The sequence below is a fragment of the Malaclemys terrapin genome, chromosome 23, assembly GCF_027887155.1.
Source record: "Malaclemys terrapin pileata isolate rMalTer1 chromosome 23, rMalTer1.hap1, whole genome shotgun sequence".
NCBI classification, from domain to species: Eukaryota; Metazoa; Chordata; order Testudines; family Emydidae; genus Malaclemys; species Malaclemys terrapin.
The window spans coordinates 1,697,366-1,717,964 of NC_071527.1; the positions used below are offsets into that span (position 1 = coordinate 1,697,366).

A 20,599-nucleotide genomic window follows, 5' to 3' on the forward strand; every position below is an offset into this window, starting at 1 on the left:
CTCGGGCCGTCTCGTTTACTCGCCTACGGAACAGATGGAGCCGTGTACTGGGGGGGCAGGGGCACCTCGGGACGGGCCAGGGTAGCCTCAGTGAGGACCCCCTACTGAATGAAAGGGGGGCGCTGTTCTCTGCTCCTTGCCAAGCCAAACTGTGGCCTGGGACCCCCAGCGTCCTCAGCCCGTGACAAAGCCACTTCAGTCCCAGCAGTGCCCTGTCACGCTTCAGCCATGTGATGGAGCCCCGCTGAGGGGGGCAGAACCAGGGTTGTTATGGTAACCATGCACTTGGTGTAGCTGCTTCCTGCATCTCCCAGAGACACTAATTCATCTGCCATGTCGGGCTCTCGGTCACGGCCTCCTGTTGGCACTGAGACCCTGGTGTGCTGTTTGGGGGGGAGGTGGGGATCCCCTCCTTGCAGCAGCCCTGCCTGGGGGTGAGACTGGGCCCTGTCCCCACCACAGCCCAGTCCAAGCTGCTCCCTACTGGCCCGGCCTGCCACGCAGGCGAGGGGGAGAACTTCGTTCCAGGACTGGGGTGGCCAGGCCCTGCCATGCGTGGGGTGAACAGCCGCATGCCTGGGCCCTGGGAGCCCCCAGCTCCTCCCAGCAGGCCGGGCGGGGGCAGAAGCCGACTGCCCTTGTACAGTCTCTAGTGTGCGGCTGCCTGTTCTGCTCAAAGGAACCCGGCCCAGGCTGCTACGTTGTACAGCCTGGCAAGGGAACCCAGGCGTCCTGCTCCTGTTCTCCGCAGCAATGGCTGCACTCCAGCTAGCGGGCCTAGGCCTATGGGGTGCAGATAGGCCAGAGCGGTCTCCCACTGCTGTGTTAATGCCCCTCTGTCTCTTCCCCCCCAGCTCTCTCCAGGACTCTCTGTCACCTTGTCCTGGAGGGAGCCAGCTGGGGATAATGCAGCCCTGGGCTCCAGCCACTCACTAGGCCCCTCTGCCCTTTCCACCCCTTGCCCCTACCCATCCTTCCTGGGGCCAGTGGAGGCTGACAGGGAAAAGGCTCTTGCCAGGAGCAGAACCCAAACAGGGCTGTCCTGGGCCCCCCTCCTGTACTTGGCCTGGGCTATAGCCACTCCCCTGTGGCTCAGACACTGGGCCATGCGGTGCTCCAGGCTGTGAGGCCAGGGCCTGTCCTTGCCGAGGCCAGACTTGTACTGAAAGTACTGCCCCGGCTCTTTTGAGGGGAGTATGGCAAAGTGCCGTATTGATAATACACATCTATCAACACAATCATAGGAGATATATTACACACACACTCAGCTTCAAAGTCTGTGTCTGTTGGTCCTTTGTGCTACTTCCCTCTGGTGATTGTCCCCATGCTGTGAAGGGGGTTCCCAAAAGCAGGGGCTTGCTCCTAACCCCCAAGGCCGTCAATGGGTCTGCTCTGCCTCAGTGAGCCCCCTGGAGAGGTGTTGTTGGCCTTGGGTCTGGCTCCCGTCCCCTCTCCCAGGGGTGCAGCTGGCTGGAGGTGCTGCCTTCCTCATCCAGACCTCCTCATTCAACAGGGCAATTGATTAAGGGTGGGGGTAGAGAGATCTTATTCTACTCCTAGCAAAAACGGGGGGGGGGGGGGAAGAGCACGATCGCTCAGTGGTTTGACCATTGCCCTGCTAAACCCAGGGTTGTGAGTTCAATCCTTGAGGGGGCCATTTAGCGATCTGGGGCAAAAAATGGGTCCTGCTAGTGAAGGCAGGGAACTTGACTCAATGACCTTCCCTTCCAGTTCTAGTAAATAAATAAAAACACTTTTTTTAACATTATACCAAGACTTGATACAAAGTTTTCTATATAAGGCTCTGGTACAAAGTTGTAGGGAAATAGAGGCATAATACAAAGTCATATGAAAGTTAGGTGAAGATGCTCAATGCAGAGATTTAGCTGCAAGACCCAGGGCTCGAGCTGTCCCCCATGCACTGAGAGTTTGGCCAGGACTTTGTGCCTCAGTTCCCCCTCTGAGTGGGGAGCTGTGAGGGGTGGGGAGGGCCAGGCTGGGCATTAAAGCAGCAGCCTGTGGGTGAGGGCTGGCTCCACAGTTAGGTTTGGATAGGGCCTGCCCGCCCCTCCTGCTTTAACATCAGCCCCGTCGCTGGGCTGGCTTCCCTCCAGACAACCCCTGGCATCCGCCTCCCCCAGCACCAGGCGGCTGGTAGGGTGCCAGCTCCTGGCCCGAAAGGGCAGCGGGCTGGGGAGAGACAAGGGGAGGCTGGGATGGGCTCAGGCCTACTGGTGCAAGCACAGGCCCCTCTCCCGGTAGTTTAAATGTCCTGCTAAGATGCTGTCACGGCTCCTGGTTGTGCAAATGGCAGCGTGTTCCTCAGCCTGCCTGCTCCCCGTGTGTAGGGGCTGGCTCCCCTCTGTGAGCCCTGTGGAGCAGCCCCACCTCGGGGGGTAGAAAGGCCTGCCCCAGAGACATTTCAGCTTGGACTCTGCCGCTCCCCAAGGAGAATGGCCCAGTGGGTGGTGGTAACAGGCCACACTAGCCAGTCACTGGGGTGGGATGGCCCCTTTCCCCCCAGGTTTTGCTTTCTCTCTGGCGGGGGGCCTGGATTTCTTCTCTGCACGAGGGGGGCAGAGGAGGGGTCTGAGCGCCGCCTCTGCAAGCTGCCTGGGCGGGAAGCAGATGCTGCAGACCAGCCCCAGCTCTGGCCAAGGGCAGAACGGGCCCTGGTAGCAGGGTTGGGGTGGATGGCCAAGACTTACACTGGGAGGGAGCAGCTTGTAGGGGGGTTTAGAGCCCCCCAGTGGGTGGGAATAGCAGGGGGCTGCGGGTCTGGATGGAGGGGCACCGGCAGAGCTGTGGGGGGAGCCCGGGGCTGCGGTCGCAGGGGGCTGCGGGTCTGGACGGAGGGGCACCGGCAGAGCTGTGGGGGGAGCCCGGGGCTGCGGGTCTGGACGGAGGGGCACTGCCCATATAGCTGTTTGGGATGCTGGCAGGGCCCTTCCCTGCACTGTCACTCAGATTCGCTGTTCTAGAAAGATGCTGGACAGTCCCTGTTGCAAGCGAATCCCGGTTCCCTGGCAGCCTCGCTCCCTCTGCCCTGGGCGGGCGCTCGGGTGCCTGGAGGACGAGGTGCAATCACTGCCGAGGCCTAGGATGCCACTTGCAGCGTTTCTTCCTTCGCAGCTGGCTGAAGGTTGTGTCCTGCAGGGCCCCTTCTTTGGGCTGCTTCACCCCCAAAACGGCCGGGTGAGGAGGCAAGGTCCTGGAGACCTCAGTGCGGGGGGCAGGGGGCAGCAGGGAGTCCCTCCCCCACATGCACTGCAGGGGCAGGGCAAATGCCTCCCCCCACACCTGTTGACACCCAGTCATCCTGGAGCAGGAGCTGGGGGCCTGTCCCACTCCCTGACAGTCAATGGCCCTACCCCGGCTGGGACCTCATGGTGCCCAGCAAACATTACATAGACCCCATCCCCACATCCAGCACTGCGATGCAGTCACTGCTGGGGTGGGGCGTGGCAGCTGTTTAACACTCTAGGACAGGAAGAAGGATCCAGCTGGTGGGGCCGGGGGAACAGAGGGGGCAGGATGGACGGGCTGGAGCCGAGGTTTGCTGTGGGGTGGAGGGTGTTTTAATGGTGCTGAGTGATCAGAGCCTCAGTGCTAGAGAGAGACGGTGCCTGCACGGCCCCAGTGCCGTACTGGGAAGGCGATGGGGACCCTCGGCGGCTCCGTCAGCACCCGGGAGGTATTCGGCAGGCTCCCAACCAGGCACCTGCAGCCCCAGCACCGGCTGCCCATCCCTGCTCCTTGGGAGGACGAGCAGGTACCCAGCAGGCTGACTAGGTAAGGCGATGGCTGGAGGGGGCCGGAGCCCCCGGGAGGGACAGCTGCCAGGGCCATCGATCCAGGGGGCTTGGTGGAGCCGTCCTTGGCACCGGCGCCACGCACTCAGCTCTGATCTGCGCCCATGGGATTCTCTGGTGGTGGAACCCGGGCAGGATTGTCCTGTATGGAATTTCAGCCGGGGGGGGCACAGCTCACCCCATTGTCGCAGGGTCACTGGGGTGAACTTGGGGGCTGATTTCTCCTCCCTGAAGAGTGCAGGGCGCCTTGAGAGCTGATAGCAGCTCTCTGTGGTTCCCCCCACCAGGAGCGCCCCAAGCCCTTTGCACCAGGGAAATGCAGCTCCTTCTGGGGTGCAGCATGTTCCCACCATGCGGGGGTGTTCGATTTTAACCAGTGGCCCCTGGCTCTGAGGCCAAGTCTGCTGGGGTTAGTGCTGCACTGTGGGGTGAGGGGGTCCCGATGCAGGCCATCAGGCATAGGCCCCCTGTATCTGTGGCCCCAAATGGGGTCCCCCTCCCCAGCCCCATCTGCGCTACTCTAGCTGTGGGGCTCGCAGCCTCCACCCCGGTGCTGCCAGGGAAGGGGGGTCACTTGGTTCCCATGGCAGGTGGCCCCACCTGAGTGAAGGGAAGACAAAGCCATGGGGTGGGAAGCTCATACAATGGGCCTGGGCCCCCTGGAATGGGGTTATGGAGCCTTTTGCCTTGAGGTGGCCAATTTGAATCCTGCCAGGGGCAGTGACTCCTCAGAGACCCCCCCCCCCATGCAGCGAGTTCGCTGGTTCTCAGCACAGCTCGTCAGCACTGACTGGCCCCCTCATTACCCAGACCTGAATGGCCCCTAGGCTGAGGGCCCTGGATCACGGTTGGGGCGTGGGGGGAGCAGCTGCCTGGCCTGGCCCCACGTGGGGCTTGATTGTGACTCCAGTGCCCAGGGGACGGCCCCAGGAATGCCTAAGGACCAGTGTGGTGCCAAGGCCCCACAGGAAAGGACGCAGGTCGTGTCTGGGGCTGATCCAAAGGCCACTGCAGTTAACGAGGGTTCTTCCATTGGACCCACGGGCCTTGGGCTCGGGCTGTTGGTTTAGACTGTGGGGGAGACAAGGGGCTGTGGAGTATGTGATGGAGTCACCACCCGGCAGGGGGCCGCTGGGGGCAGAATTTGGTTCTTGTAAATAGCGAAGAGAGAAATCAACATGGCTGAGATTGTTCCTAGTTGCCTGAGAACTGGGAGCCCAAATCACTGAGGCAGATTTAAAAATATTGATTTATCCATTCACCCATCCCCATCCACCCCATCATCTACCTGTTCCTGTACACCCCCTCTATCCATCCATCCCCACACCCCCGTCTACCTGTTCCTGTACACCCCCTCTATCCATCCATCCCCACACCCCCATTTATCTGTTCCTGTACACCCCCTCTATCCATCCATCCCCACACCCCATCATCTACCCGTTCCTGTACACCCCCTCTATCCATCCATCCTCACACCCCCATCTATCTGTTCCTGTACACCCCCTCTATCCATCCGTCCCCACACCCCCGTCTATCTGTTCCTGTACACCCCCTCTATCCATCCATCCTCACACCCCCATCTATCTGTTCCTGTACACCCCCTCTATCCATCCGTCCCCACACCCCCGTCTATCTGTTCCTGTACACCCCCTCTATCCATCCATCCCCACACCCCCATTTATCTGTTCCTGTACACCCCCTCTATCCATCCATCCCCATCCACCCCATCATCTATCTGTTCCTGTACACCCCCTCTATCCATCCATCCTCACACCCCCGTCTATCTGTTCCTGTACACCCCCTCTATACATCCATCCCCACACCCCATCATCTACCCGTTCCTGTACACCCCCTCTATCCATCCGTCCCCACACCCAATCTATCTGTTCCTGTACACCCCCTCTATCCATCCGTCCCCACACCCAATCTATCTGTTCCTGTACACCCCCTCTATCCATCCGTCCCCACACCCAATCTATCTGTTCCTGTACACCCCCTCTATCCATCCGTCCCCACACCCAATCTATCTGTTCCTGTACACCCCCTCTATCCATCCATCCCCACACCCCCGTCTATCTGTTCCTGTACACCCCCTCTATACATCCATCCCCACACCCCATCATCTACCCGTTCCTGTACACCCCCTCTATCCATCCGTCCCCACACCCAATCTATCTGTTCCTGTACACCCCCTCTATCCATCCGTCCCCACACCCAATCTATCTGTTCCTGTACACCCCCTCTATCCATCCGTCCCCACACCCAATCTATCTGTTCCTGTACACCCCCTCTATCCATCCGTCCCCACACCCAATCTATCTGTTCCTGTACACCCCCTCTATCCATCCATCCCCACACCCCCGTCTATCTGTTCCTGTACACCCCCTCTATCCACTCATCCCCACACCCCCGTCTATCTGTTCCTGTACACCCCCTCTATCCATCCATCCCCACACCCCCGTCTATCTGTTCCTGTACACCCCCTCTATCCATCCATCCCCACACCCCCGTCTATCTGTTCCTGTACACCCCCTCTATCCACTCATCCCCACACCCCCGTCTATCTGTTCCTGTACACCCCCTCTATCCATCCATCCCCACACCCCCGTCTATCTGTTCCTGTACACCCCCTCTATCCATCCATCCCCACACCCCCGTCTATCTGTTCCTGTACACCCCCTCTATCCATCCATCCCCATCCACCCCATCATCTATCTGTTCCTGTACACCCCCTCTATCCATCCATCCCCATCCACACCCCCGTCTATCTGTTCCTGTACACCCCCTCTATCCACCCATCCTCACACCCCCATCTATCTGTTCCTGTACACCCCCTCTATCCATCCGTCCCCACACCCCCGTCTATCTGTTCCTGTACACCCCCTCTATCCATCCATCCTCACACCCCCGTCTATCTGTTCCTGTACACCCCCTCTATCCATCCATCCCCACACCCCCGTCTATCTGTTCCTGTATACCCCCTCTATCCATCCATCCCCACACCCCCGTCTATCTGTTCCTGTACACCCCCTCTATCCATCCATCCTCACACCCCCGTCTATCTGTTCCTGTACACCCCCTCTATCCATCCGTCCCCACACCCCCGTCTATCTGTTCCTGTACACCCCCTCTATCCATCCATCCCCACACCCCCATTTATCTGTTCCTGTACACCCCCTCTATCCATCCATCCCCATCCACACCCCCGTCTATCTGTTCCTGTACACCCCCTCTATCCATCCATCCCCATCCACACCCCCGTCTATCTGTTCCTGTACACCCCCTCTATCCATCCATCCCCATCCACCCCATCATCTATCTGTTCCTGTACACCCCCTCTATCCACTCATCCCCACACCCCCGTCTATCTGTTCCTGTACACCCCCTCTATCCATCCATCCCCACACCCCCGTCTATCTGTTCCTGTACACCCCCTCTATCCATCCATCCCCATCCACCCCATCATCTATCTGTTCCTGTACACCCCCTCTATCCATCCATCCTCACACCCCCGTCTATCTGTTCCTGTACACCCCCTCTATCCATCCATCCCCACACCCCCATCTACCCGTTCCTGTACACCCCCTCTATCCATCCATCCCCACACCCCCCGTCTATCTGTTCCTGTACTCCCCCTCTATCCACTCATCCCCACACCCCCGTCTATCTGTTCCTGTACTCCCCCTCTATCTATCCCCATGCACTCCCTCTGTCTATCGATCCATCTACCCATCCCCATACACCCCCTCTATAGAATCATAGAATATCAGGGTTGGAAGGGACCTCAGGAGGTCATCTAGTCCAATCCCTGCTCAAAGCAGGACCAATTCCCAACTAAATCATCCCAGCCAGGGCTTTGTCAAGCCTGACCTTAAAAACCTCTAAGGATGGAGATTCCACCATCTCCCTAGGGAACCCGTTCCAGTGCTTCACCACCCTCCTAGTGAAATAGTGTTTCCTAATATCCAACCTAGACCTCCCCCACTGCAACTTGAGACCATTACTCCTTGTTCTGTCATCTGCCACCACTGAGAACAGCCAAGCTCCATCCTCTTTGGATCCCCCCTTCAGGTAGTTGAAGGCTGCTATCAAATCCCCCCTCATTCTTCTCTTCTGCAAACTAAATAACTCCAGTTCCCTCAGCCTCTCCTCATAAGTCATGTGCTCCAGACCGCTAATCATTTTCATTGCCCTCCGCTGGACTCTCTCCAATTTTTCGATCTATTTATCTATCCCGATATACCCCCTCTATCTATCCAGCCATATCCCATGGTGCTCTGGTCCTAGCATGAAGCCGGGGTGAGACCAGAGATCGCACCAGATTTACCCCAATGGGGCCAAGAGCCCCGTCTGCCCGGCTCAGTTTCCCCAGGAATCCCTTTGAGCTGAGCTCTCTCTCTGGCTACCTCCAAAGCAAAGCCTTGTCCTTCAGAAGGGGGGTTCAAGCCAGCAGCTGCCTCGCCAAGGAGCCCCTCCTCTCCCCACGCGGGTCCGGCTGCAGCCGAGACTGGAAATCCAACGCCGCCGGCTGACGTCTCCCTCACCCTCCTTTTCACGAGGCCTCGAGGTCCCTGGGCACAGACACAAAACAGTCTGCGCTTCCCGTAAGCTGCCGCGCTCCCCCCCCCCGATCAATCTTCAGCTGTGGGGGAGGGGACACAGCCCAGCGACCACAGCCTGGCAGGGAAATGCTCGTCAGGAAGAAACCAGTCTTGCGCTCTGGGGCCATTTAAAGGCCATTAGCCCAGCATCGTCTGTCTGCGCAGCCCGCTGAGCGGCGCCAAAGCTCCTCTCCCTCCCCAGCAGAGACTGGGACACGAAAAGCTGTTCCCTCCCCCGCCCCATGGGGCGCGGGCATGAGACAGGTGGGGGGAAGCCAGGAACGGGAGGGGGTCCGTGACAAGACATGGGGCTGCCGGATTGCTCAGGGCACATGGCACTGCCCCCCCCCACACACACATTGCGAGTCGGTGATCGGGGCTAAAGGGGGCAAGATGGGGGTCTGTGTTCCCAGCCCATAGTGATTATCCGCAGCCCCCAGCAGGAGCTGCACAGACGCGGAGTGAGACAGTCCCTGCCCCAGGCTGCTCACGGGCTAGACAGACACAGGATGTGTGGGAAGGGACGTCACCAAGGTCACACACTAGGTCGGTGGCAGAGCTGGAAATAGAACCCAGGAGTCCTGGCTCCCTGCCCAGTGTCTGCTCCATTATGCCAATTTTAATAGCGCAAGGCTACACCGATTGGCTCTTGTGGGGTGGGACCAGAATTTGGTCCTTAGCCAGGACGGCACCTCATCCCCTCCTGCGCGTGGAGCACTGGCCTCCAAACAGCTGCCGCGTGGGGCAAGAGAGGTGTGGATGGGACCCAGCAGCCCCCAGCCAAGGACAAAGTCCCCTCCCGTGCCACACAGGGATGAGCGGGCTGCACCCTGCAGTGGGGCTGGGGGGGTGTCTGGAGAGCCTGGACCCTGCAGTGGGGCTGGGAGGGTGTCTGGGGAGGCCTGGACCCTGCAAAGGGGCTGGGGGGGGGGCGTGTCTGGGGCGGCCTGCACCCTGCAGAGGGGCTGGGAGGATGTCCGGGGCGGCCTGGACCCTGCAAAGGGGCTGGGGGGGTGTGTCTGGGGCAGCCTGGACCCTGCAGAGGGGCTGGGAGGGTGTCTGGGGCGGCCTGGACCATGCAGTGGGGCTGGGGGGGGGTGTCTGGAGAGGCCTGGACCCTGCAAAGGGGCTGGGGGGTGTGTGGGGGGCGGCCTGGACCTGCAGTGGGGCTGGGGGGTGAGTCAGAAGCAGAGCACTGAGGATGGAGGCGTCTGGGGGGTGGGACAGCAATGGGTCCGGGGGGGGACGACAGAGGCAGATGGGGGACGGGGCTGGAGCAGCTGTTCCAGGCTGGCTCTGTGGGCTGGGCTGGGCTGGCAGCTCCCTGCAGTGGAAGGACCGATTAGGCTGATCCCGCTCCATTATCTCTAATAGCCCAGAGCTAGGCAGCCCCCCCGGGGCCCCGTGAGCCTGGGGCCCCACCTGAGCCCGGCTCCTCCACATCCCCCTCCCCGGCGCTTCGCAGCCGGACACCCCGCTCTGCCCCTGCCCCAGATGGGAGGGGGTGCAGCAGAGGGGACTGACGGGGGGGTTCATGGCATGCAAGGGGGGCTGTTTGCAGCCTCCCCTCTCACCTGTTGGACACAGGCAGAGTCGGGGGGTGGGGGGTCACCACAGATTCAGCTCCCCGTCCTGGGGTTGCTGCATGGCTGGGGAGGGAACGGGGCCTGGAGCGGCTCAGCCCCTCTGCAGGGCTGGGTTCAGTGCTGTCTGTGTGTGGGGGGGAGGGGGATTGCTGTTTGACCAGTAGCCCCCCCCGCGGCCCCACTGGACACAAGCGTCTGGGTCTTGCTAGGGAGGCTGCGTCACCAGCAGCCTCGGCTGAGAGCTGGACAGGCCTTCGAGCTGCCCCCCCCTCCAGGGGTCAGAGTGGGGGTGGGGGATGCCATGTCCTGCTCTGGGGCTGCAGGGCGTGGCTCTGCCCAGTGCCCTCTGGTTGGGTGTGGAAGGGGGACAGCACTGGAAGGGTTAAGGGGGGGCAGATTCCTGCACCCCCTCCCCGGCATGTGAGAGGGTCTGGCTGTCAGTGATGGGCCCGGCAGCGTGGGGGGAGCGGGGGCCTCGAGCTGCGGCTCAGAGACGGCTGGCTGAGCAGGGCGGGTTGGCAGCGCCAGGCTGTGTCTTGTCTGGGGCAGGGCCGCCTGTGCCCCAAACAACAGCCCCCCCACCCCCCACCCAGGGGCGGAGACCCACCACCGGGGCAGCAGCTGCAGGGGGCTCAGAAACGGAGATGGCGGAGGTGGGGGGAGGCGTGTGCAAGAGAGATGGAGGCGTGTGCATGGAGCGTGTGCACACGTGAGGCCAGCTCTGCAGAGACTGGACCCACCCAGCTGCCCCTGCCCCCGGGGAGGCGTCTGGCTGGGCTGGGCGGGGCAGGAGCAGGGCTGAAGTCCTGCGGGGGGGGGGTCCCATTCACCAAAGCCCCCCAGAGCAGCCCCCCTCCTTCCCCAGGCTCCATCCATGTTGTGCTGCCCTGTGTGTGTAACCCGGCATGAGGCCCCCAGCCCGGCTCCTGGGCACGGACCCAGCCCCCAGGGGAAGGAGCCAACACCCTGCCAGCCATGCAGGGAGTTTAAACACAGCTGAGGCAAGCTGCTCTCTGTGGAGCTGGGGAGACGGGGGCAGGACCGCTGGGTTCTCCACCCTCCCCACCGCTCTGGAAGTGGAGCGGGGTCTAGTGGTTATGGAGGGGTGGGGCCAGGAGCCCTGGGTTCTGTTGACAGCTCTGGGAGGGAAGTGGGGTGTGGTGGTTAGGGAGCAGGTGGGGGGGGGGCAGGACTCCTGGGTTCTATTTGCAGGTCCCTGGGGCAGTGGGGTGTGGTGGTTAGAGGGGGGCGGGTACCCCCCTCTAACTCCTGGGTTCTATTTGCAGGTCGGTGGGACAGTAGGGTGTGGTGGTTAGAGGGGGATAGGGGGTGTCAGGACTCCTGGGTTCTATTTGCAGGTCCCTGGGGCAGTGGGGTGCGGTGGTTAGAGGGGGATAGGGAGTGTCAGGACTCCTGGGATCTCTTTGCAGGTCAGTGGGGCAGTGGGGTGTGGTGGTTAGAGGGGGGGTACCAGGACTCCTGGGATCTCTTTGCAGGTCGGTGGGGCAGTGGGGTGTGGTGGTTAGAGGGGGGTACCAGGACTCCTGGGTTCTCTTTGCAGGCCGGTAGGGCAGTGGGGTGTGGTGGTTAGAGGGGGAGGGAGAGGGGGGTGCCAGGACTCCTGGGTTCTATTTGCAGGTCCCTGGGGCAGTGGTTAGAGGGGCAGGGGGGAGCCAGCCCCCCGGGGTCTATTCCCACCTGTCAGGTCCCTGCGCCCCAGGCCTCCCCCTTCGCTGCCCCGGGACAATAGCTGACCCCCCCTCCAGCGCACGGCGGGGGGGGGGGGGCGGCTGGGCTCCCGGGGTCTGGCCGGCGGCCGAGGGGGCGGAGCCTGCCCCCCCGGGGCGCTATAAAGCGGCAGCCCGGAGCCGGCGGCTCTTTCCATCGCCAGCCGCGGAGCCGCGCCAGGATCCGGATCGGGGCCGCAGCCATGAGCGCCCGGGCCACCTCGTACCGCCGCGCCTTCGGGCCGCCGCCGCTGCTCTCGCCGGGCTCCTACTCCTCCGCCTCCGCCTCGTCCCGCCTGGCCGCCGCGCGCCTGCTGGGCTCGCCGCGCTCCGCGCAGTACGCGCGCAGCCCGCTGCGCGCCGCGCAACCGGCCCGCCTGGCCCCGGGCGCCGAGCGGCTGGACTGGGCGCTGGCCGAGGCGCTGAACCGCGAGTTCCTGGCCACCCGCGGCAACGAGAAGGCGGAGCTGCAGGAGCTCAACGACCGCTTCGCTAGCTTCATCGAGAAGGTGCGCGCCCTGGAGACGCACAACGCGGCGCTGCGCGCCCAGCTGGACCAGGCGCAGGCCCGCGAGCCCGTGCGCGCCGCCGACCTGTGCCAGGACGAGCTGCGGGACCTGCGGCGCCAGCTGGAGCTGCTGGGCCAGGAGCGCGACCGCGCGCAGGTGGAGCGGGACAACCTGGCCGAGGACCTGGCCGCGCTCAAGCAGAGGTGCGGGGGGGGCTGGAGTGCAGGGGAGTGGGGCGGGGCCGCAGGGGGGATGGGGGCTGCATGGGAAGGCTGGAGGGACTGGGGTGTGGTTTATAGGGGAGGGGGAGCAGGGGAGTGGGGTGTGGTTTATAGGGGAGATGGGGGCTGCATGGGAAGGCTGTAGGGAGTGGGGGGTGGTTTATAGGGGAGGGGGTGCAGGGGAGATGGGGCTGTATGGGAGCGAATGGGGTACAGGGGAATGGGGTGTGGGTTATACAGGAGGGGGTGTGGGGGGTTATGGGGCTGGGGAAGAGGGGCTGTAGGGTGGGAGTGGGGCATAGGGGAATGGGGTGTGGGTTATACAGGAGGGGGTGCTGGGGGGTTATGGGGAGGGAGACGAGGGGCTGCAGGGGAGGGGCTGTAGGGGTATGGGTGGGAGTGGGGCACAGGGGAACGGGGTGCGTGTTATACAGGAGGGGGTGTGGGGGGTTATGGGGAGAGGGAAGAGGGGCTGTAGGGGTGTGGGTGGGAGTGGGGCACAGGGATGGGCGAGACGGATGAAGGGGGGCTGGATGGGGAGGGGGTGATGGAGGAAGGGTTACAGGTGAACTGGGGCAGGGATCTAGGGGGCTGTGTCAGCAGAACTGGGAGGTGCCGGGAGGTAGGTGGGGTGGGGATGGCGGGGCGGGGCGCTGAGTGCAGTACTGTGAGAAGGGAATGGGGTGTAGGGTGGGGTCTCTGCTGAGCTCCTCCCCTGTACTTTTTTTTGGGGGGGAGTTCGCTGGATGAGGAGAAGGGGGTGTGGGGGGTGACGGGCTGCAGTAAGAAGAGGGGGGCATGGTTTGGGGTGGAGGGGTGATGTTTGGGGGCACAAGGTACTAGCAGGTTGTGTGGAATACGGGGGTTGCTTGAGGGCGCCGGGAAGGGGCCATGGGGTGCACGGGGGGCGGGAGGGGCAGCAGCCAGCGTTGGCTCTGCTTGGCCGATGTTCAGGGCAGACTCGGGGGGGGGGGGGGGGCCGTGCACGCAGAGCAGCTCCGAGGGCCAGCGGGCTGTGGGGGGCGTGGGGTGAGGTTCGGGGGCTGAGCTGGGGTGGGAGAAGGGAAATGGGGAAGGGTGGTGGGCAGGTAGGAAGGACTGGGGGGAAGGGAGGTGCAGGGCTGGGAGTATTAAAGGGCAACTGAGGCAGTGGTGGGTGGGGCCATAGGTGCTGGAAATAAGGGGATCTGACCTAGGCATGAAATGGCTCTCAGCCCCCCTTTTTCCCCCACTATACAAATTGTTCCAGCCCCCCTGGGTGGGGCCGACCGCCTCCCATATAGTGTGGGCCTATCTCCTGGAGGAGACCCTGTCCCCCTTGGGGGAGGGGCTATCCCAGCAGTCCCTGGGGCGGGGGGGAGGTCTGCAGTCTGGGCACCCCAGAGCAGCGTCTGGCCAAGCCCCAGCACAGGGTGGAGTCGGCACAGCTTGAACTACAACAGCATGGGTGGGGGTGGAGGGGGCGAGGGGCCCTGCTGCCCCTCTGGGCCCGTGGGGTGGGGTGGGGATGCTGCAGGTGTGGCGTCCCCCTACCCATATGGGCCCTGCAGATGACTGCAGGGCGGGGCCGCTGGCCCCCTGCTGGAGAAGCTGGGGTTAGGGGGCTTCACAGCTGCTGCTCCAGAATGCCGAGTGCCCCCTCCCTCCCCCCCCCCGCAGCTGGGAAACCGCCAGCCCCACTGTGATGGGGGGGGGGGGGTGTCTTTATCCTCCAGGGGGGAGGCTGTTCACAGTGCAGGATTCCCTCCCCGGCACTGCCCCACCCTCCTCCAATACACCCCAGGGCCCATTCCCCTGGTTTGGGTGGGGGGTGGACCAGTTCGGAGTCCCGCTCCCCCAGCTCCGTTCAGGGACTGAATTTGGCCATCCCAGGAAGGGGTGGGGGCAGAGAGGCCCCTCTGATTGCTGCAGTGTTGGGGGCAGGTAGCATTCGGGGCGGGGAGGACGTGGTCGGGGGAGGCTCACCGGGTGTTCAGGGAGCGGGCCCAGTGTGTGCATGGGGGGTGCTGGCATGGGGGGGTGGGCATGGCAGGGGCTGGAGGGAGCTGCGTGTGGGTGTGTCCTGCCTGCTTCTGACCCTCTTACTGTGCCCCCGCCCCCAGGCTGGAGGAGGAGATACACAGGCGTGAGGATGCAGAGAACAACCTGGTGCTGTTCCGGAAGGTGAGTGTGTGTTTGGGGGGGGGCGAGGGGCTCTGGGGTGTGTTCTCCTGCCCCCCTCTTCTGTGCACATTGCACACACATCCTGGCATGCACTCTTGTTCACATGCTTGTGCACATGTCTTTGATCACATACACTTTTGCACACTTGTGTACAAACGTGTCCTTGCAAGTACACTGGACCCCCGTGCGCAAGCCCTGGAATCGATGGGCTCTCGTCATTTAAAGGCACCGTGCCAGTCCCGTGCACCAGGGTGGGGGGGGAACGTGGAGCCGAGAGCCGGACGTCTCCTTTTCCAGGCCGAGTGTGCAAATGCGTGTGATCTAGAGCCCAGCAGTGCGGAGACCTGACCCCAGCTGTTAGGAGCCCCGAGCTGCCAGGGACTGTAGGAGTGGGGAGGGGGGGCTGTGATAGGATCTTCACCTGCCCCAGTGCACACTGCACGCGTGCTCCTCCTTGTCCCGTCGTGCAGACCGGTGGGCACGTGCTCCCAGGGACATCATCCATGCGATGGGGTCCACATGCTTAGCGCGAACTCCCAGGCATGTACGCCTCCATGGACACACACGCATCGGGAGAGACATGTATGGCCCACGAGTGCTCACACAGGCACTTGCATACAGACATCCATGTGCAAAAACAGCCCCTCAGGGTGTGTGCCCACACGTGCACAGTCACAGAATATAAAACCTGACCACACCGTGTCCCCATGCACTCCATGCAAAGAGAGGGACAGGGCGGGGACTGGACTGCCCTCTGCGTGCCCCCCACCCCACCGTGGGCCTGTCCCTGGCACTCGGCCCCCTGCCTCCCCCCTCCACAGGATGTGGACGACGCCACCCTCTCACGCCTGGAGCTGGAACGCAAGATCGAGTCGCTGATGGACGAGATCGAGTTCCTGAAGAAGCTGCACGAGGAGGTAGGGGGAGGGTGGGGGGCCCAAGGGGAGGGACAGGAGGGGGGTGGGAGGGAATTGGGGGGTGACTTGGTCCCGTGGGGGAAGGAGAGGGCAGCAATGGCTCAGGTGGCACATTGATGTGGGATCACTGACCGTTCCGCCCCACTCCCCTCCCCTGCTGGCCTAGGGAGACCCCAGCTGGGTGGGTGGGGTCGGGGGTGGGGGGGGAAGCTCTCCAGTGGCCAAGGTACCTTTCCACCATCTCGTGGTGAAGAGCAGAACTGCAGATGCAGTGTGCCCCACCCTGCACCAGGCTGCAGTGCACGGGATGGGGGGGGGGGGGACGCAGACAGGCTCACAATTAAACTTCTGGGTGCAGCTGGGGCCCCACATGAGGCAGATTTCAGGACGTCTCATAGTCTCTCTTGTCCCTGTGCGTGTGGTTGGCGTGTCTGTGCGTGTGGTTGGCGTGTCTGTGCGTGTGGTTGGCGTGTCTGTGCGTGTGGTTGGTGTGTGCAGGAGCTGCGTGACCTGCAGGTGAGCGTTCAAAGCCAGCAGGTGCAGGTGGAGATGGAGACGGTCAAGCCAGACCTGACGGCCGCGCTGCGCGACATCCGCACCCAGTACGAGAGCATCGCGGTGAAGAACCTGCAGGAGTCCGAGGAGTGGTACAAGTCCAAGGTACTGGCCCCAGTCGTGGCCCTGGGGTGGAGGCGCCCCATATGCGCTCCGTGCTGGGGGAGCCGGGGGGGAGCAATGGGGCACGGCTGCTCCTGCTGGGGGGGAGGGGGAACAACCTCACCTGCAGGGAGCTCCCCCTGCACCTCGCTGGGATAGCATTTCGGGGGGTCCTAAGACTCCCTCCCTCCCTCTCCCAGTTTGCTGACCTGTCGGACGCGGCCAACCGGAACCACGAGGCGCTGCGCCAGGCCAAGCAGGAGATGAACGAGTCCCGGAGGCAGATTCAGAGCCTAACCTGCGAGGTGGACGGGCTGAAGGGAACCGTGAGTACTGTTCGGTGGGGGGGGGAACCCCAGCACCCCCTAGCACTGCTCTGTGGGAAGAGCGCCCCCCAGTGGAGCTCTCTGCAGCAACTGGTTATACTCCCCGTGCCTGAACAGGGAATCGCAGCCCTGCCGCTTTCTGCAGCAGGCTCCCCCCAACAGCAGCAGTGGGGGAGGTCCAGGCTGGATATTGGGAAACACTATTTCACTAGGAGGGTGGTGAAGCACTGGAATGGGTTCCCTAGGGAGGTGGTGGAGTCTCCTTCCTTAGAGGTGTTTAAGGTCAGGCTTGACAAAGCCCTGGCTGGGATGATTTAGTTGGGATTGGTCCTGCTTTGAGCAGGGGTTGGACTAGATACCCCTGAGGTCCCTTCCCACCCTGAGATTCTATGAACAGTGGGGAGCAGCTCCCCCAGGATGCAATGTAGGGGGGGCGGGGAGAGACCGGACCCCTTTGGACCAGGAGTCCGACCCCTGCCCTCCCTTCCCCCCGTGGCCAGAATGAGGCTCTGCTGCGCCAGATGCGGCAGCTGGAGGACCAGTACGGGGTGGAGGTCGGCAGCTACCAGGACACGGTGGGGCGGCTGGAGCAGGAGATCCAGCACCTGAAGGAGGAGATGGCGCGGCACCTGCGGGAGTACCAGGACCTGCTCAACGTTAAGATGGCGCTGGACATCGAGATCGCCACTTACCGCAAACTGCTGGAGGGCGAGGAGAACAGGTGGGTGCAGCCCCGGGGAGCCCGGCTGGCAAGCGCCATGGGGGGGGTGGCTCTGTCACAAGGGAGGGGGCTGTTCCCCTTTGTCCCCGAGGGGGCCGGGTGGGCTGAGGGATAAGCAGGGGCCTTCTGCTACTCATTGTGCTGTTTGCCCCCTCCCCCAGGATCACAATCCCCATCCACTCGCTGGCCTCCCTCAGCATGAAAACGTCGGGTAAGTGTGCAGCCCCAGCCACGTGGGGGTGTCTCTGTCCCTGCCCCCCCAGGAGTCTCCGCCCCTCCCCGGCCAGGTTTTTGGGGGCTCCCTGCATCCCTCCCGGGGTGCCTGGGGCGTCGCTGGCCTCTGCCAATCACGCAGGGTCAGCCGTGTCCAGCTGGTCTCGCTGGGGACCCTGGGCAAGAACTCTGCCGTTGCTAAGCGGTATTGTTAGGGGCAGCGCCTGCCCATTGGGGGATCTTCCCCAGTCCTGGTGCACACTTAGCCCAGGCTTGGAGGCCTCACCCTGGGGGGGTGGGGTCAGCAGCTGCAGCCCCTTTCCCTCTCATGGCCTCCCTGCACCCCCCTGCCCAGTGCCCGAGCCGGAGCAGACCATGGAGAGCCACACCAGGAAAATGGTTCTGATCAAAACCATTGAGACCCGGAATGGAGAGGTGAGTCTCCCCCGTCGGGGCAGGGAGCTGTCAGGATGGAATGTGCCAAGCCGAGGGTATCGGGGGGGGGGGTGTTGGGGGAGGAGGTCAGGGCATGCCCAGGCCTGTGAAGAGGTTCCCTGTGGGTTCAGCTGTCAATCAAATCCCAGCATTACAGGCACATGCAAGGAGAAGTAGCAGTGTCCAGCGGTTAGAGCAGGGAGGCAGGACTCCTGGGTTCTATGACCAGCTGTGGGTGGAGTGAGCTAGTGGTTGGAGCAGGGCATGGGACCCAGGACTCCTGGGTTCTGTTCCTAGCTCTGCCTCTCTTGGGGTAATTGATTCCCCTCTCTGTGCTGGGGATACTGCTGGGGCAGGGGGCTCCAGGATCCTCGGGGGCAGGAGGCGTAGCCGGGCACTGGGGCTGAGGGGACGGCGGGGTGGGGTCTAATCCTGTGGTCTCTGTTCCATCCCCCACGTGGCAGGTGGTGACTGAGTCGAGGAAGGAGCAGAGAAGCGAGCTGGACAAGTGATCCTGGCGCCAGGCCTCTGCCCTGGACCCAGGCGATGGCGTGAAACTGACATGCAGAAGTCACTGCGAGACCCCCTGCTGCAGCCCCCCACCCGCTCCCAGCCACACTGGCCTTATGACTACTGATACCTCTGCCAGCCCTGCCGCACTGCCTAGTCCTCCCAGCCCGCCTGCCCTCGTGGGGTGCCCGGCGGGGCGAGCACAGCCAGACCCGCTCACAGCCCAGGGCAGGGGCTCACCCAGGGAAAGGAGCGAGGGGGCCCTGCCTCCTGCTCCCCCATCCCTTTGCCCCCTCATCACATGCAATTTCCTCTGTCCCTCCCCTGGCCTGTGCCCTTGGATCTGACCTGGTTGCTTTTCCTGCCTCAGCCCTGCCTTGGGGCGGACGGGGGGGACTGACCTTCCCAGACTACATGTACTGAGCTGGTAAAGAAGGACCCTGGCTCCCCCTCCGGCCACTGCCCGTGCTGTGCCCATGCAAACGCCGAGACCCGTCACCAGCTCCAGTCCTGCTGCCCAGTCCCGCCATGGTTCCCGCTTGACCCAGTTTGATACCAAAGAGGAGTTTGCTGCTGAAGCGGATTCCAGAGAGGATCTGTCCTGGTTCCGCTATCAATCCTGAACTCCGCAGGGATGTTACCTCCCACCAGCTGTCCCCAGGGCTACACGGTTCCTGCTGAGAGGACTAGGTCAGTGCTGTACCAGAGATGCCTGGTTCTGATTGCTGATACCGCTGTCTGACACGGTGTCTGTTCCCAGCCCCCAATTCTGACACTGATCAGTCCAGAAGCTGCATTTTAGTACAGAAGACACCCATGGCTGGGACTGTTTACCACTGTTGAATTTCTAGCCCCAGGGCACTCAACCCAGATTCCTGCTCCCAGGTTAAATCCCACTACAAATGGCTGATGTTGAAGCAGTTCCTAGTCCGGCTACTGACTCTTCCCAATGCTGCTGAATCTCCATCTCAATTCTCATTCGTGCTGCTAGGAGCAGCTGGGAGTGATCCCTTGCCTAAGACTCTGGCCGTTTTTAACACGTGGTACTGATGCCTGCTGTTTGCTCCTGGCACTGATTTCTGCTTTGACCCCAAATCCCAGCACTGACAGGGATAAGTGTGTCAGGTGCTGCACAACAGTGCTGAGTGAGACAAGGTGGGGGAGCTAATGCCTGTTATGGGACCAACTTCTGTGGATGAAAGACGACAGCAGTTGATCCAAGAAAAGAGATTAGCTCTTCCACCTCGTGTCTTTAGTATCCTGGGCCCACTCTGGTCACAACCCCGCAACGGGCAATACTGACTGTCCAGTACAGTCCCTGAGAGTGAATCCTTCCCTAAGGAGCCCTGCTGGGGTGTGGAGTCTCATTTTGATACAGATCCTTGCCTGCCTGGTAGCATGGGTGCCTCTCTGGGATTTCAGACACGTTTTTAGCAATCCTGCCCTGATCTGGGAGAGTTTCTTCTTGCCATTTTCAGCGCTGGCTCTAATACTTGAACAGATGCATGGAACAATGTTTCCTGCTGCCAAAAGGTGCTGCTATCCCATCTCAGTAGCGATTCCTGAGCCCAATACCTGCTGCTGACACCAAGCCCTGCTGTGCTTTTCCGCTTCTGCTCCTCTGAGTGAGTCCCGAAGCCTAGTCCTGAGCCTGGCTGCGGCTAAATCTGCAGTCCCAAAATGCTTTCCCCCACTGCCCTCCTCACGTCTGTGCTCTGGCCGCCTGGCTGCAGACACTGTGCCTGACTCTCAGATTCCCCTCCCTTGCCCCAGCCCTGCCTTCATTAACCAGTGGGCTGGGGTAGGGACCCCTCACCCTGCTGCAATGAGACACGCTGGAGGCTCTGAGTAGCTGCAGGCTAGTTGCATTGGTGCTCCCTGAACGACGACTTGCCCAGCACTCGGCCGTGGTGTTGACTGTGCCCCGTCTTGCTTTACTGGCCACTAAAGATCATAGTGAGGAATCGCTTGTGTCTGCTTCTAGTCTGTGCCTCCTTGTCCTAGTGTCTGGTATCTCCACCCACCAGTGGAGGGGAAGAAAGGGGGGAGAGGCCTCAACTTTGACCCCTTCAGGCAGTGCCCACTAAGGGGCCCCTGTCTGAGGTGAGCTGGCAGCTCTTAGCCCTAGAGGGCAAGTGGTGCCATCCCAAAATAACCTCACCCCACTTTGACCTAGCAGACCTCCTCTGTTGGCAGCCACT

The 20,599-nt window shown here is 62.2% G+C and overlaps 1 protein-coding gene across 1 annotated transcript; it reads left to right on the forward strand.

Moving 5' to 3' along the window:
* Positions 1–11,899: 11,899 nt before the first annotated feature.
* PRPH (peripherin) lies at positions 11,900–20,362 on the forward strand. Its single transcript, XM_054013258.1, has 9 exons — positions 11,900–12,438; positions 14,559–14,619; positions 15,441–15,536; positions 16,035–16,196; positions 16,394–16,519; positions 17,020–17,240; positions 17,402–17,451; positions 17,809–17,888; positions 18,353–20,362. The coding sequence occupies exons 1-9, from the start codon at positions 11,930–11,932 to the stop codon at positions 18,398–18,400; spliced, it is 1,353 nt and encodes a 450-aa protein (XP_053869233.1). The 5' UTR covers positions 11,900–11,929; the 3' UTR covers positions 18,401–20,362.
* The last annotated feature ends 237 nt before the right edge of the window (positions 20,363–20,599 follow it).

Coding starts and splice junctions, on each gene's coding strand:
- PRPH (XM_054013258.1), top strand. CDS start 11,930: ATGAGCGCCCGGGCCACCTCGTACCGCCGCGCCTTCGGGCCGCCGCCG. Junction 15,537..16,034: donor TGAAGAAGCTGCACGAGGAG/GTAGGGGGAGGG, acceptor TGGTGTGTGCAG/GAGCTGCGTGACCTGCAGGT. Junction 16,520..17,019: donor TGGACGGGCTGAAGGGAACC/GTGAGTACTGTT, acceptor CCCCGTGGCCAG/AATGAGGCTCTGCTGCGCCA.